This window comes from Daphnia pulicaria, chromosome 2 (assembly GCF_021234035.1).
Source record: "Daphnia pulicaria isolate SC F1-1A chromosome 2, SC_F0-13Bv2, whole genome shotgun sequence".
Taxonomy (NCBI): Eukaryota; Metazoa; Arthropoda; class Branchiopoda; order Diplostraca; family Daphniidae; genus Daphnia; species Daphnia pulicaria.
The window spans coordinates 12,214,627-12,230,240 of NC_060914.1; the positions used below are offsets into that span (position 1 = coordinate 12,214,627).

Below are 15,614 nucleotides of genomic sequence, written 5' to 3' on the forward strand. Positions count from 1 at the left end.
GAAATTAGATTTAACCCATTGGTACGCCAACATCCAAGTCCCGGTAGGCGTAGGCCGCTCCAACAGACTTGCTGCAACGTTAACTGCTCACCTAGTGTGCACCTAATGGACCCCTACGAAATCAAATTCTCCTTTTTTTACCATCCGACGTCATTTTCAAGTTGGCGTGGATTGCTGGCACAAGACCGAAACCAGTAAACCACTACACCTTCACTGAGTAAGACCCGATCGTTAGAGGAGAGCCACCGCAAATGTTACGTGTTACTCAAGTTCTCCATTACAGGGTGTGTCGATTTCAAATAACCTGGTTTGGTAACCATACTGCCATGTTGTAGACTGTTCGTTCTGCTTCCAATTGCCTGCCGTTTTTATGCATCCTAATCGGACTGGGAGTAATGAAAACTGAAAACTCAAATGTCTGACCTACAAACCCCTGCCGTGTTCTCTTGATTATGGTTGATTGCATCCGCCAAATCGGTCTGACACGAGTCCGTGATCACGACCGACTTCAACGACAGACAACATTTTAACGTGAAAGAGAAGAAGATAGAAGAACTAAAAGAAGGTGCATCAACTACATCTTGTTTATTACATCAAAGGCATAAAACAACAGGTAATAGAAAAACTTTTTGAGTTTGATCCCTAGCTAATTAATCATATATTTTTTTCAACAGATCTGGAAAAACATCAGAAAAGAAATCTGTCTTAACGATGGCAGTCAATGAGGATGAATTAAGAGCTGGGTCCTTTGGAATCGTCACCCATACTTAGAGGTATTTTTTTTGCAATTGTCTTTACTCTTTACTCGTGTGACGAATTTTAGATTCATTTTAATTAATTTTAACAGAAGGCCCGGAATTCGGAATGTTTAATATTGTCCTGCAAATGGTGTCGAACCGTTTATATCCAGCCATGGAAGTTGCTGATCCCGACCGTCTGACTTAATCCTAATTTAGAAGTAAAAAAAACCATACGAAATTGATTGGCGCCTCTTAGGAAAGAAATATTCAACGTCGAGTCCATTAAATCGTAAACTGACTGGCAGGAATAGGATCGCATTTGGAACAACCACGAAATCACCGGCTTGTTTACACGCGTTGTTATTCTTTCAAGTGTGGTGTTGACAGATGTTGCATCCCACCCCCACCCTCCAGAAGCTTCAATCGTTAAAAGACAGATTGAGTCTAACGAATGGGCCCCAATAAAACTTGTGCTAATGACGACATACGGCCCATAACGGAAAAAGCACTTATAGGATACCAACTTGTTCTGACAAAAGGTACACGACATCTGATTAATTAATTCCAATTTCTACGTGGGTTGTGACTTGTGTTCCAGTTGGTTTTCACGTAGATTGTGTCAACATCGCGTAGGCAGTATCGCAGACGAGTACACGTGCCTCAATTGTAGGGTGCAGGGAACCTTAAACTACACCAACACGATGACGTTGGCACAGGAAACTACGCCAGCTTCTACGGTAGTTACAGATTACGTGAGCCCGTCGATGTTCCTGTGCACTGTCGTATCATCAAGGATCCCATAGACTTGCGAATGGTTGAAACCAAGACTACAAAGAGACGCCACCAATGATTTTACGATTCTTTTCGCAGTAGCTGGTAAGTGAAAATGTTATCTTAAAATTAACGAGTACAGACGCGCATTGCTTTGCTAGGCAACCTAGTATAAGAATTTTGAATTGCTAAACGAATTTTCATCCCGTCGTCTGCTTTTATTCTCACTTTGCTATTTGATGATCGACGTATATTGGTTCGTATCTTCAAAATGTCTTGTATGTGCCTGTAAAGTATCGCCGATTCGTGAATTGATTGGTTGGCCATGATCGCATCGGACTCCATCGATGAACCGAAACTTCGACGCCATTTTGTTGCTGGATGAGACAGCATATATCTCACTGGATTGTTTGTGGCCTATATTATTTAATTGTATTCTGTTTTACAGGGAGAATGAGTCTCGATCAGAGTGGTTTTATTTCTCTCCGAGTCATTCCAACAAGTTGACTAGTAGCGCTCAGTCAATTTCCATCCATTAGATCCTCATGCTGTCAAAAGCCTAAAACTTATGTTGGAAGCCCATACATAGAGGAATACAAATGTATCGAGATAAGTTATTTCCCCATGACTGCTACCAGACCATTACAATTCAGATTTTCATAAAACATAGGTATTCTTGTTCATGAACCATAGGATCTTTCCTGAATCTTGCAATTTTGGTGGCGTACCCTGCAACAGCATGTTTGTTGTTATGGCTGTTACCCTGCTATTACTTCTGTTACGAAGGCAACCTAGCTAAGAGATGGGTAGAGTTTTAATTCTCATAGATAAATTTGTGTAACATAACATAGAGAATTTCCTTGTCCCATTTCCACTTAAAGAGTTTCAGAGACATGACGAGTGTGAAGTGAATAACCTGCCATGTGTATGTACATGTACCAGATCTGCACATGAAAACATGTATGTAATAGAAAACATTTTTATTTCTTTTTAAATTCATAGCCAATAATCATTTTATTCTTTCCAACAGTTCTGCAAACACGAAGGTTATGAATTTCGTTCTTGTGGTCAATGGAGTTCGGCGCTGGTTGCCGTTACTGGCCTTTTGCGACGTCTTGATATCAGTTTGGAATAATTGCTCTGGACTCTGGGGAATCCTCACTCATAATCGAGGTAACTTTGCTGTGAAGTTTTAGATTCGTTTCATTTTTTGCATGCAAGTGCAGACAGGTTGGCCAGGATGTCCTTCACGCTTGAAGGTCACGAGAAACATTACGTAAAACTGGCATGCAGTGGTGTAGAGGTTGGGTGAGAATGACACGTGTTGCTTCATTATCAAGCAGGTAGAATAGCCACAAGGATAAGCTATTTGGTATTCATTTTGATATTGGTTTTTGTAGACCCATCCCCAGCAACGTCTACCTAAAGAAGGAAAGGCCAGTTTGCATTTCAATCGAAGGTCATGGAGATCATTACAAAAAGGTGTCATACAGTGGAGTAGAGGTTGGGTGAGAACGGGACGTGTTGCTTCATTATCAAGAAGGTAAAAAAAGCCGCAAGGCATGAGAGGAGGGGTGAGAAAAAATTGTATAAAAGGCGAGAGAAAAGTTGATAGGGATCAGTCGAGTAGAGTGTCTCCGACACGGCAACAGCTGCATTTTTCATCGTAATATCAATTCGCAATCATGAGTAAATATTCATTTTTAATTTCCATTCGTAAATCCATTCTATCTTGTTTTGAGTCGTTGATACGACTAGTTATCTTCGAAAAATAATATCCAATTGTTTATTTTATTGCCTAGTTAATTATGGTGTTGTGTTGCTGTTGGTTGTTGTATCGTTGATGTCGACCACGAGAGAAAATCTTTTAAAAGGAAAGAAAAAGGTCAACGGAAGTCAATCGAGTGAGCATCTCCGACCCGGCAGCAGCTGCATTCTTCGTCGTATTATCAGGTGACAATCACGGGTGAATATTCTGTATTTCTACGAGGAATTTTTTATCAATTTATATTTTTTCTGTTTGATAATCTGTCCGTTATTTTTGAATATTTAATGTAGTCTGGTTAATTATGCTGTCGTGCTGCTATTGGTTGTTGTATCGTCGATGGCTGGGTCGACCACTGGTGTACCAATGTCTCCTGGATAAGGCGGATACGAAACCGCAACGCCGCCGCCTTACTACACAACAACATACGCAACGACCATTTACTACACTGAGGTTGCACTGTTGGGTTTACAGTTAAACCACCAAGGATCCAGATTAATACACCACAACTTGTACTGCTCCCCGAGCTACACTACGAAAGCGCTAGAGTACTACACCGAGGCCCCCAAGTACTACACCACCAAGGCACCTGAGATTACGCAACTACGTATGCTGCCCCAACCTACCACACCGAGGCTCCAGCTTATTACACAACCAAAGCTGTCGAATTCTACACTGGAACGCCCAAGTACGACAGAAATCAGTCAAGTTAGCTTCTCCGACACCCAACACGGCATATTTGAAGTTTCGAATAAACTTCGCTTCAAACAGTGGTACGGCAAAGAATGAAGGTGAGCTCTTTATTATTGGAATATTTTGGAACATGTACTAATGACTTGTTTTCCTTCCTTGTCTGTTTTATGAACAAGACGAATTCTACTCGATTCTTCTGCAATTACGTCGACTTGAATAGCATAGATAACACGTGTACACCGCGTCGTTAAACTTGACATTGTTGGTCGGAAAGCCGAACTTGAAGATGGCCGTACCATCTCCTACGACAAATGCGTTATTGCCACAGGTAAACATTTTATTCCAAATGAAATTCGTCTTTAAAAGTCTCAATGATTACACCTTAATGAATGTTGAATATGTTTGATAGTCTTCCTGCTCGATAGTATCTAAGAGTCTACTTAAACTGCTAGCAATTTATTTCTGTGAATTAGTTCTAGGAATTCCTCTAAAAATAGCCTTTATTTTCTTGTCAGGTGGTAAACAAAAATCTTTTCCAATCCCTGAGCGGCCCTTAAAGATGTCCACGAGCACGTAACGCTGTCCCGCAACATCGATGGCGCTAACACATGCCGAGTCCTCTAAATGTTTAACCAATGGAAAACTGAGAAGGTGAAAGCGGAAAGTGTTAATGTGTTGCCCAAAACTTATGTTGAGGCTGCAATTTTGGAAGACGACGAGGTTGCATTGACCTTATACGATGGTCAAAAGGTAAACAGTTATTTCAGTACATGTTTTAGCGATGTTAATTAAAATCTAGAATTCATTTCTGCAGATTTAAACTGACCATGTCGTCTCTGTTGTCGGTTAGGACGGAAACACGGATTTGGCTGTCGTTTCTGGTTTGGAAATAGATTCCAATTTTGGTGGTTATCGAGTTAATACCGAGCTCGAAGCACGATCGACCATCTGGCTGGTAAGAAACCTTGAACATTTTATTTCATATTGATTTTATTGCATAAAACTTATTGTACCTGTTAGTGCTTAAGACTTGACCAACAATGACTGCTCTGATGTTGTTGTTAGATAGTAAGTTCTTGTTAAATTAGATTTTAATTACTGGGTTTGAACTTTATTTTTTATTAGGCCGGAGATGCTGCCTTCTTTTGTGATATCAAATTGGGTCGTGTAGGGAATCAAGTGGGTCGAGTAGGGAATATCATCACTTTGCTGTTGTATTGGGGTGATTGGCTGGAGAGAACAATACTGGCAACGAAACATGGATGAACAACTGCAGTGTACTCTTCCCAAGTGCATTCTTCTTCGTATTATCAGTACGCAATCGGGTAAATATTCTGTTTTATTAAGTTGTCAATTATTTGTTTTTTTATCTGTTTATGTACCATATTGAATATTGATGTTTAAATTATTTACCGCAAAGTTGATTGTGATGTCGTGCTGTTGCCGTTTGTCGTATCGTTGAAGGCTGGGTCGATCACTGGTGTACTGATGTCTCCTGGGTATGGTGGATACCAAAGCACCACACCGCCGCCATACTACTCAACAACAACATTCGCACCAACCGGTTACTAAACTGAGGCTCACAATTACAACATCACCAAGGCTGCAGAATATTACACCGCAGATAACGCTGCCCCGAGCTACATCATCAAAGATCCTGATTACTACACCGAGGCTCCCAAGTGCTACACCACCAAGTCACCGGAGTATTACACGTATGTTGCCCCAGCTTACTACACCGAGGTTTCTAAGCATTATTTTGTTCCTAGCTACTACACCGAGGTTCCAACTTATTACTCCACCAAAGCGGCTGAATACTACACCGAGTCGCCCAATTACTACACCAATAAGGCTCCAGATTATTACACCACAACTTATGCTTCCCCGAGCCACAACACCGCAGCCCCGATGTATTACTCTGCCTCAAGCTAGACAACTATAACTTAAGTGGCCAAGTAAAACGCAGCCCCGACTTACTACACAGCGGCTGCTCCTTCGTACTACGTTGAACCGGAATACTACACCGAGGCTCCAGTTTACTACCCCACAACCTACGCTACACATAGCTGCTACACCGAGGGTCCTATGTTCTACACTACCAAGGCACCTGAGTATTATACTACTACTTACGATGCTCCGACCAACTACACCGAAGCTCCGAAGTATTACTCTATCCCGACTTACTACACCACTAAGGCACCTGAATATTTCACCACATCCTACGCTTCTCCAACTTACTACATGGACGTTTCTGAATACTAAAGTCGAATTTTCAATTTTAATAATCATGTTCATTTTTGTTGGTCATATCTTAATAATTACTATTCACTGGGAATTGTTGATCTTTAAAGAGAAATAGAATTGTTTTAACCTGAGTAATCATTTTGTACGACTTCTCTTGCCACCAAAAAGCCTTGACATTGCGACGTTTTCTGATTTTTATTGGATCTTTCCTATTTCGTATGTTGGAGGTGGCTATTTCTCTACTCGCTCTGTATTCCGACATGTTCTAGTGTTTGGACGAACTTTATTTACAGGGCAAGATTCGAAAGAAATGTACTGTGGTGAACTAAAAATTGTCGTTGTTAACAGTTCTGTTTTTAACTAAAGTTGGGGTAGAAAAAGGTGTTGTAGATAATGTTTAGTTTGTCACAGCAATTTAATTGAAAAATCTGAAGATGATCAGTCACAAAATATACAAGTCAAATGCTAAATGCTAAATATTTGTTTATTACAAGTTACGAGACATGTCAAACAAAAAACTTTAAAAGGAATTGCTTTATTGTCCCACCTCCACCCACAATTCCACCACATTTTACAAACACATACATAAGTACATACACTTAAGTTAACCCGTTGGCTGCCACGCCATACAACCCGTAGGTTGTACTCTACTACTCTACGCGCCACGTCTGAAGGATCCGTGACCAAACTGGGACTTGCCATTGCTGACAAGTCCGGGCTGACACGGTGACAGGAGAATCCATCATCGTATCGACAAGGGGGAAGTCCCTATGGTGCATTGCCTAACAGGCTTGCCTTGCGGCAAATTTTGGGCTTGGCGACATTCCGACCTCGCGGCATGAAATCCACGAGGCCGACCAGCGCGGCCCGTGCAAAGGAGCTAGGGGAGAACAAAGGCGTGGCAGACAACGGGTTAACTAACACAAACGAACACACATTACAAACAACAAATGATGATCCGCGCTGACACTTTGGAGATACCGGCGACGTTATGGTGTCCATCTTCTCGAAATTTCCTCTGCATTACCTGAATAAAGAGACAACAATTCTTATTTACTGACATGCCAATGAAAGTTACATAATACAGAAAGAAACAATAATCAGGTTTTTTAGCTCAAAGATTTAAATATGCAATTTTTTAAAGTTTAAATCAAGCTTGCAATGTTGAGAACTGTTAACAGATTGGAGATACCGGCGACGTTATGGTGTCCATCTTCTCGAAATTTCCTCTGCATTACCTGAATAAAGAGACAACAATTCTTATTTACTGACATGCCAATGAAAGTTACATAATACAGAAAGAAACAATAATCAGGTTTTTTAGCTCAAAGATTTAAATATGCAATTTTTTAAAGTTTAAATCAAGCTTGCAATGTTGAGAACTGTTAACAGAACAAAGCTCACTTGCTAGTCTTTAAAAAAAATTCCGGAAGTAAACCAGAAGTAACCACAGCGCCTCAACCATTGAGCTGTCGTCAAATTAAACCACATATTCGTGATCCCAATGAAATTTGGGGTCGATTAGGTGTGATTTAAACGAAATCCAAAATTTGGCCAAAATCGAGAATTTTCCTGAACTATTCAAGAAAATTTTCGAAACCGGAAGTACGAATACGTAAAAAACAAAACATGAACTTTGCCAAAAATTTGACGAGGATCACGAATTTGTGGTTTTTTCGTACGTCAGATGAATATTTACTAAACTACTGACAGAAATGAGTAAACCGGAAGTAGAAAAAAAAATCCAATATCGAAAATCTAACAAGTGAGCTTTGTTGTGGGAATAGTTATCGTTAGTTATCAATAAATATTTCAACAAAATAACTGCCAATAAATGTTTAAAAAGATGTGCAAAGTAACTGAAACTGACTGTTTTGACAGCTACAAATTTGCAAAAAGCCATCTATCGTTAGAAAAAAGAAACGTCCAAGTAAAACTTTGCTTACGCGCAAAAAGGGCCTGATTTTGGAATTATAACACAGACACAGACTAACGCAACTAGACTATTGGTAGAAAACCTAAGAATATAAGTCAATTGTTGGGTACCTAGGCATAATCCCGTGGTGAGTGACTGCACGTGTGGAACAGCAAAGGGTAGCGACCACTGAAGTGTTCCAACTCGTCGGTGAAGTAAGATAAGTTGTAGCAGCAAAAGCAGTGAAGCTAGATGAGCGTACGTCGGGAAGATAAGGATGGAGAAGAAGGTTGCTGGATGTCTGTCTTCCTTCATGGACAAAGGTCAGCATTGGCTTAAGGATCTATTACATGCTCTGTAAAAAAAAATGTATTGCATTAATGAATTGAAAATATAACAGTCAATAAAGCATTTCAATCTTTACCTATACTAACAAGCACACTTTTCATCATATAAAACCGCAAAAATGGAAATCACAGCAACCAACAGTCTTACTCCTTAGGTTGAGGTAAATTTCCTGATGCTAAAGAAAGTGTCATGAAGTATTGCAGTAGTGTGGTGATAGGTTATATTGATGCTTACCTTTATCATACGGGTGAATGGTGCTGAATTTAGTAAGGCATTTGACGTGGTGTGGTTGGTGTGGTAGCAGTAATGGGGAAATACCTTGTCTCCACACATTTTTATTCCATGATATGTGAGCTTCACACATGAGTTTTAGGCTTTTGACAACATGATGGGTCTATTGGATGGAAAGTGACTGAGCGCTTCAGAAGTCAACTTTCTGGAATGACTGACAGTATGCATCTAAAATTTGAAGAAATAAGTTGGTACAGTATAAAAATAAGTAAATTAGGTCAAGATAAACCTATACAAGTTACGAAGTTCAATTTGGTACATGAAATCCCAGGAATATAAGTATTAATTAGCATCCAATTGTTTCGCCCATTTTGCCTCGTTTCACGATGTAAAAACAACAAGGGCGACACTAGCGACATCTGGTGATGAGTTTTTAATCCTAAGTTGGTTGCAGCTCAAATTATCGGAGTTCAATTGTGGCGTAGTGGAGTTCTTCTGTCGAGCACTGGAGTTCTATCGTCGGGTATTTTTAAAAAATAAATTATTGGCCGGGGTTCTATTGTCGGTGGAGTTCTATTGTCGGGTATTTTTAATAATATTGCAACTCATTACTCTTATTAGGACTCAAACTCATAATTGAAATATAATTATATTGTGAGACCAATTTAAATGTCCGGAAAAAAAAATCAGAAAGTAAATACTAAATAAACAACTCACGCAAAGTTGAAAATAATGACAGATTCACCAAAACTAAGTCGCCATTCATTGACCGTGATTCCGTGAATGCCAAAATCGATCTAAGGTGAGCCTTGTTTGACTTTAAAATATCCATTCCTTTTCGAAAGCATTTTTCCAAAAACTCAAAGAGCGTAGTAATATTTTCTTAAGTTCCATCGTTTGATTTTCCCATTGTGAATAACTTCCTCAATCAACTGTACAGTGTATAATACTAACAAAAATTACATGTGTTACTCCGACAGAACACTACCATTTTATATGTTCTCCGTTATGTACACTTTCTTTCCCGATGCGCACATTAAACCTGCTCTTCGCAATAAATTTAATTAGAGAAGTTTGACGTTTAAGTTTAACCTAATAAGGGTATTGACAAGATCAATTTTCTTTTTCCGTGCCACGCATCACGGTTTAATAAAAAAATGTTCCCAATTCTCCTTTCTGATTTAAGATTCCGGCCGATTCCGGCCGGGCACTTTTAATAGCTATCTCGTCTTCAAAATAATAACAAGGAATTAAGGCCGAACATCAACATTCCCGCAATCGGGTATTTCCCGGTTTAAAGGCTTTCCAATCGTGAACATTACTGCTGTCGTACAACTTCAACTTGCGCGTATCTAAAACTATTGAAAAAAAAAAAAGTTTAACTTACAACTTGATAAACCCGAACTTTTCTCGTCTAGATTGCAAAATGTTTATTGAGTTTAGTTAGGTATCAGACGAGCGTATCAAAGCTACACACCATTCTTGTATAAATTATTCATTACATTTTAATTTTCGACGTAACCTATTCGAGAAATCACGACTCATCTTTAACAATAGGCTAATACCAGTTCCCACTGACATTAATAATTGCATTGAGGGACATTCTGGCGATAGTCGCACTGCTGGAGTTGAGGATTAAAGACCAATCCACCAGGACAGTTCTAAATGTGTAAAAGGATCGTTTTTTGTTAGCTAATCTATCACAAAAAGTTTTTTGATTATTAAAACTTACAAATAGATAGGGAGTCCCATTGGAGCACATGTAAAATGAGTTGCAATCAGAAGGATTGGATTTAATGCCATCGGATTGACAGGAGAATGGCGTCGTCGTGGGACGTTGCGTAGTGGCGACGGACACGCCCGTGATTGACGCAATCCAACTCAAGTAAGACTGGACTCGAGTGAAGCCTTTCGGCTTCATCAACTCACAAAGATTATCTCCGAATGAAGCGATGCCAATCTGAACCCACGTACCGTCGACAGAGTAAACCATCGGTCCGCCACTGTCGCCCTATCCCAACAATTCAATGAATTTCAATTTTACGTAATAGAATAGATTGATGGCACCTTGCAAATTCCGCCCCGTGTTCCATTAGTGCAAATCATAGTGTTGGCTATGATACTACCCCACGTTTCACTGCACTTTTCGTTGGAGATGACAGTCGTAGAAGCTTTGAGTAATACGTCGCTAGTCGATTCAACAGCTGAGAAAATTGGAATGGTTGAATATTATTTCTACAATCAAAAGGCCACAAAAATCAATTAAATCACCGTCAGAGTAGTAACCCCATCCGCTGACTATAACCGTGTCGTTTACGTGATCTCTATTGCCCAGATCTGACAAGACTACCGATCGAATTCGAGCTGTAAATACAATTAAAAAATTATTGGATCGTAAATTATTAAAACAACTGAGCATAAGCCAACCAATATTTACCAGTGAATGCGACGTTGACTGGGAGTTTAATTAGGGCAATGTCATCTGGAAATGTCTGACTGGAATATTTAGGATGAATGTAGAATTCTTTTGATTGCAAAGTGACTATATCAGCATTGTTGATATTCAAATTGTGACCTCCTAGGACGACCGTAACTGATTCAGCACTATTATGAAATTCAATTGAATTAGTTCAATTTGATGAAATAAGTCGAGAAAATAATTTACCCGTCCATGCAATGAGCTGCAGTCATAATCCAATTTTGACTGATGAGTGAACCCCCACACTCACGTTGCATGCCCATTCTCGCAATTGTCAGATGGGCCATCCAAGGGAATTCACCGGGCACCGACTCTGTACCTCCTACGATCCTCGAATCTTTACTGGGGAAATCCTATTATTAGAAATTGGATTTAAAAATTAGGCGACGGTATATTTTTAAAAATATAAGTTTACCAAGGGAGTTGCATTCCCAAGGGCAAAGCAGCCACAGACGAAACCGACTGTAAGGATAAGTTGAACGTTCATGGCGAAATGAAGAAAGACGAATGATTAAAAGATTCGTTTTATACACATTTTATCAACTTATTCTTCTAGTTTCGTCATTTACCTATTCATTTGTAGTCTTGAAAAATATGACGCAAATCTGTTGTTGCCTGGGCGGAAATTTCAGTTGTGTACCAGCCGGTAGAACCTGGTCCTTTTTCCATTATCCTAGCATATAAAATAAACTTTACGATGAGTTGTAAACATAATAAACAACACGGAACGAACCAGGGCCCTCGAATAAGCCGCCCTAGGAATCATTTAGCTTATCGCGGGGCCCAAAACCCAATATGATAAATGACAGATATTTTACTAAGATACCTGTAACGGTAGCATACAAATTTCGTAATCTACATAGTCAAGTGTAGTGTGATATGATTTACACATTGTTATACTGTTACATACAAGGGGAAGTGGATGACGATGATACAATTAACAGTAACTAAACAAATAAAAGATTGGCGCCATGTACGTAATCTGAGGATAGAATTGCGAACATTACGACTCGTTTGATAAGACGAATAAAAAATTTCATGTCAAAAGAAAAACTAGAGAATAAGTGATTCAATAACTAGTTGTTTCAGTAGATTATTTTCAAAAACTGTAAGTGACGACACTTTTAATAGCTTTTGATTCATGAACCTCAAATTTAAGTCAGTAATTACCTGGTCATATTTTTTCCAAGGTGACAGTATTTTCAGCTGCTGCCTAAGCACAAGGAATAAAAAGATTGTCATTTGATAAAGTTGATTAGCAATGAAGGTCACCCAACTGAATACAAGTCAAAACTTGATTTAGAACTTTGATCAAGTGATAAACTACGGCTTAGGACATCGCAAGACCAAAACATGGAAAGGTGGAAGTGTCATTACAGAAAAGGTGAATTTTGAATCATGCTCAATGCTTAGAAAAGGAGCATGATGGCAGCTTGCATGCTCACCTGCCCGTAGTTAGCTTACACTTGCCTAATATTTAAGAATTTACCAATTAACACTCAAAGGTCAACAATTGTCACTAAAACAATCACTTATTACGTATGGATGTGTAGATAAAGCCACCATGATGAAGTTGCACGCTAATACGCAAACAAAAACCAGATTAAACCTGCTACCAGCATCACACCTTTACATTCCTACTTATGTTCTTTTGTTCTAAACTATGTCTGTCTAAACTCAGTTGCGATTAGAAAATAGATCAGTTTGTTGTTTGTTCATGTCATTCAAACTTTTAGACATAAAAACTTTTTTAAAACAATTCCGTACGTTTTGAAATTCGTTAAAAAGTTTCTAAACTTGTCTAATCGCCATGGTTGATTGTGACCGATGTCAGTCGGTCTGCTACGCAACAGAGACGTAAGAGTCATCTAACGGGGTAACGGCCATTTTCGATTTAAATGGTTGTCACCCGGGTTTTTCGAAAATCGAAACAAATGATTTCAATTCCTTTCTTTCCTGAATATAAATCAAGTTTTGAAGCAAAGTACAAAGTACAAACTGGAAAAAAAAATCTCTGTGTAATCTTTCCACCTCATATTTAACAACTGTTCTTTTACAGTTTCATTTATTTGATTACTTTATCGACATTATCGACTTTATCTGACTGAAGTCTGTAGGTAGGCGATGGGTAGTAGAGACACATTCTTTTCTTATCACTATACATTCTTTAATCTGATTTTATCTATCAATATCTAAATAATGGCTTTATTGTAAAACTAGGCAGTTTCTAAAGTTCATAATGAAATCCAACAAATTCTCGTCTCTCCACAACTCTTCATTGCAAATTAAAATCAACCAAATTTATTTTCCCAGTATCAACAAGTGTCTGCAATCAACAAGTATTATGTGTCTGTTGAAAAAAAAAAAAACTATTTGGCTATTTGCAGACTGCATTTCAAGCGACACAATTGGAATAAACAATCAACCGCCAATAGCTTCAAGACGATTACATAACGCAGATTATTTCATTATTATTACATAACTCTGTTTTCCCATCAAATCTCCAAAATTTCATCGTTGGAGTGGCCATTTACGGCTCCCCAGTGTAGTCCTCGCAGCCGGGAACGTTTCCAGGAAATTCACAATTGCACATTGCATAGTAAAAGATGGTACCAGCAACGGGACAATCCTGATTTCATTTAGGTATTTAAAATTAGTTAAAAAACTTAGAATTTAAATTTAAAAAAAAAAATACTAACGTAAAGATAAGCCATCCCATTGGAGCAATAGTAAAAGTATTTGGTGCATTCAAGATCAGGATATGGATAAAGTCCATTTTCCCTATTCCTGATCAGCGTAAATTTAAATAAATTAAAACTGATTTTTTAAAGTAATTTGATTGACTTACTTGCAACTAAAAACGTTTGGATCTTCGGTTGTTGTTGTTCTTATAGTAGTTGTCGTTGTCGTAGTGGTGGTAGTTGTAGTGGTCGTTGTCGGCCTCTGTCTTGGCGGGATTCCAGTTTGATTGTAAATCCAATCGACGTAGTTACTGACGCGAGCGTACAGATTGGGTTTAGCCGAACTCTGGCAAGCGGTGGTCTTTTCTCCGAACCAGGCAACACCAATGACGAACCATTCCTGTTCGTCTTCTCGGTAATCATTCATTGGTCCGCCATCATCTCCCTGTCATCCCGAAAAAAGGATAAAATACCAGTTGCAACAGAATGTGTCAATTTTGGCATTACGTAACAATAACGACGTCCTTGCGATCCATCACCGCAGATGATTTTTTCATCTGAAAAGGATCCGACTCCGGCATTCTGTTGACAGGTGGTGTATGGAATGACTGTGGTGTCGACTTGGCGGAGGGTGGGACTCAATCCACTGTCAGCTGCGAAATTTTGATGTTACAGTCATTATTTTAAAAGAGAATGAAACCAAAATAATTACGAGTGCTAGAGAAATTTCCCCATCCAGTCAAGACAACTGGATCGCCAACTTGTTTAGGGTCGTCAGAGTAAGGTAATGCTGATGGTTGGATCCATTCTTTTTTTGTTAAATAGAAAAACAAAAATGTTGAAATAAAATTACTGACTTTACCAAGTATTACGCTTACGGTTAAGAGGAACGTCTTCCCGCAAATTGATGAGTGCAATATCGTCCTCGACTTTGGTATTAAACCATCCAGGATAATTGATCGACTGAGCGTCTGCCCCTTGCAAAGTGTACGTTACTTTATGTTGGTCGCTGCTGCCGGGATTGACGTCATGGGCTCCCAAAGTGATGGACACTTTGACGGCTCTGTATTTTCATTTTTAAAAACTTTTTTACTCACATTCTAAACTTTTCAAAAATTATTATTGTATCAAATACCCAATAGTGCAGTGAGCGGCCGTTAAGATCCAGCGGTTGCTGATCAGGGTTCCACCGCACTTGGCAATGTCACCGTTCCAGAAATTCACTTCCAGATAAGCCATGAAAGGAAATTCGTTGGGAGTCGTTTCCTCACCGCCGACGATCCTCTCCTCATGGCTGGACTTTTGCGATCCAATGTGATATTCTTTTTCAAATTAAATTTTTGGTTAGATTAAATTTGAAGAGATTGAATTAAATATTTACCTGATTGGACTGGTAGGTGATACTTTGAAGAATGGCTAGTCAAGATAGAACTGAGCAGGAACGCAGGGCATTGCGTAACCTTGCCGCTGATGAAAGCCTCGACGTTAATCGCCGAGACGAGGAAAAAAGTGACGAAAAGAGCGACTCGTTGACCCGACATGTTGCGTCCTGTTTCGAGCTCACACTGGATTCGAAAATGCCAATGCACTGCCCGTTTATATCATCCATCATGTCATGATTATTGACGGGTGGCCATAGTTCACAACGCCAGCGCCCACGAAACATCCAACCTGTCAAAATGATAAGATAAAAGCACAAAACTGTCTCAAATAGTTTCAAACCTGTGGGTGAAAACCAAACGGTGGG

At 39.2% G+C, this 15,614-nt stretch overlaps 3 protein-coding genes and 3 long non-coding RNA genes across 10 annotated transcripts; 3 read left to right on the forward strand and 3 right to left on the reverse strand.

Annotated features, from left to right (window-relative positions):
* The first annotated feature begins 2,226 nt into the window (after nt 1–2,226).
* On the forward strand, nt 2,227–3,409 carry LOC124326628. Of its 3 annotated transcripts, none has more exons than XM_046785547.1 (6): nt 2,227–2,317; nt 2,393–2,471; nt 2,542–2,684; nt 2,738–2,819; nt 2,912–3,054; nt 3,314–3,409. In XM_046785547.1, the coding sequence occupies exons 1-5, from the start codon at nt 2,314–2,316 to the stop codon at nt 3,021–3,023; spliced, it is 420 nt and encodes a 139-aa protein (XP_046641503.1). In that variant the 5' UTR covers nt 2,227–2,313; the 3' UTR covers nt 3,024–3,054; nt 3,314–3,409. The 3 variants fall into 3 exon arrangements, with proteins under 3 accessions (XP_046641503.1, XP_046641504.1, XP_046641502.1); XM_046785548.1 differs by having other exon boundaries at nt 2,771–2,814; XM_046785546.1 differs by lacking the exon at nt 3,314–3,409 and having other exon boundaries at nt 2,912–3,113.
* A 1,752-nt stretch (nt 3,410–5,161) lies between these two features.
* Nucleotides 5,162–6,683, forward strand: LOC124326701. Its single transcript, XR_006915707.1, has 2 exons — nt 5,162–5,294; nt 5,390–6,683. It is a non-coding gene; the product is annotated as an uncharacterized LOC124326701 (long non-coding RNA).
* Nucleotides 6,684–8,443: 1,760 nt separating this feature from the next.
* LOC124326735 lies at nt 8,444–8,754 on the reverse strand. Its single transcript, XR_006915755.1, has 3 exons — nt 8,711–8,754; nt 8,553–8,651; nt 8,444–8,483 (listed from the first exon to the last, which is right to left on the reverse strand). It is a non-coding gene; the product is annotated as an uncharacterized LOC124326735 (long non-coding RNA).
* Nucleotides 8,755–10,125: 1,371 nt separating this feature from the next.
* Nucleotides 10,126–12,462, reverse strand: LOC124326350 (brachyurin-like). Of its 3 annotated transcripts, XM_046785112.1 has the most exons (10): nt 12,357–12,447; nt 11,920–12,012; nt 11,756–11,859; nt 11,602–11,648; nt 11,373–11,539; nt 11,145–11,311; nt 10,979–11,071; nt 10,775–10,911; nt 10,440–10,718; nt 10,126–10,368 (listed from the first exon to the last, which is right to left on the reverse strand). In XM_046785112.1, exons 5-10 carry the CDS (start codon nt 11,471–11,473, stop codon nt 10,288–10,290), a joined length of 858 nt encoding a protein of 285 aa, XP_046641068.1. In that variant the 5' UTR covers nt 11,474–11,539; nt 11,602–11,648; nt 11,756–11,859; nt 11,920–12,012; nt 12,357–12,447; the 3' UTR covers nt 10,126–10,287. The 3 variants fall into 3 exon arrangements, with proteins under 3 accessions (XP_046641068.1, XP_046641069.1, XP_046641067.1); XM_046785113.1 differs by lacking the exon at nt 11,920–12,012 and having other exon boundaries at nt 12,357–12,462; XM_046785111.1 differs by lacking the exons at nt 11,756–11,859; nt 11,920–12,012; nt 12,357–12,447 and having other exon boundaries at nt 11,602–11,744.
* On the forward strand, nt 12,020–12,827 carry LOC124326857. The gene is made up of 3 exons (XR_006915905.1): nt 12,020–12,294; nt 12,377–12,570; nt 12,740–12,827. It is a non-coding gene; the product is annotated as an uncharacterized LOC124326857 (long non-coding RNA).
* Nucleotides 12,828–13,471: 644 nt separating this feature from the next.
* LOC124326239 (chymotrypsin BI-like) lies at nt 13,472–15,450 on the reverse strand. Its single transcript, XM_046784958.1, has 8 exons — nt 15,249–15,450; nt 15,003–15,189; nt 14,746–14,930; nt 14,580–14,675; nt 14,375–14,520; nt 14,035–14,312; nt 13,886–13,973; nt 13,472–13,815 (listed from the first exon to the last, which is right to left on the reverse strand). Exons 1-8 carry the CDS (start codon nt 15,406–15,408, stop codon nt 13,717–13,719), a joined length of 1,239 nt encoding a protein of 412 aa, XP_046640914.1. The 5' UTR covers nt 15,409–15,450; the 3' UTR covers nt 13,472–13,716.
* Nucleotides 15,451–15,614: the final 164 nt, after the last annotated feature.

Coding starts and splice junctions, on each gene's coding strand:
- LOC124326628 (XM_046785547.1), top strand. Junction 2,472..2,541: donor AGATCTGCACATGAAAACAT/GTATGTAATAGA, acceptor TCTTTCCAACAG/TTCTGCAAACACGAAGGTTA. Junction 2,685..2,737: donor AATCCTCACTCATAATCGAG/GTAACTTTGCTG, acceptor ATGCAAGTGCAG/ACAGGTTGGCCAGGATGTCC.
- LOC124326350 (XM_046785111.1), bottom strand. CDS start 11,673: ATGAACGTTCAACTTATCCTTACAGTCGGTTTCGTCTGTGGCTGCTTT. Junction 11,072..11,144: donor AGTCAACGTCGCATTCACTG/GTAAATATTGGT, acceptor TTGTATTTACAG/CTCGAATTCGATCGGTAGTC. Junction 10,912..10,978: donor ATGGGGTTACTACTCTGACG/GTGATTTAATTG, acceptor CAATTTTCTCAG/CTGTTGAATCGACTAGCGAC.
- LOC124326239 (XM_046784958.1), bottom strand. CDS start 15,408: ATGTCGGGTCAACGAGTCGCTCTTTTCGTCACTTTTTTCCTCGTCTCG. Junction 14,521..14,579: donor GGGAAATTTCTCTAGCACTC/GTAATTATTTTG, acceptor AAAATTTCGCAG/CTGACAGTGGATTGAGTCCC. Junction 13,816..13,885: donor ATGGGATGGCTTATCTTTAC/GTTAGTATTTTT, acceptor AAATGAAATCAG/GATTGTCCCGTTGCTGGTAC.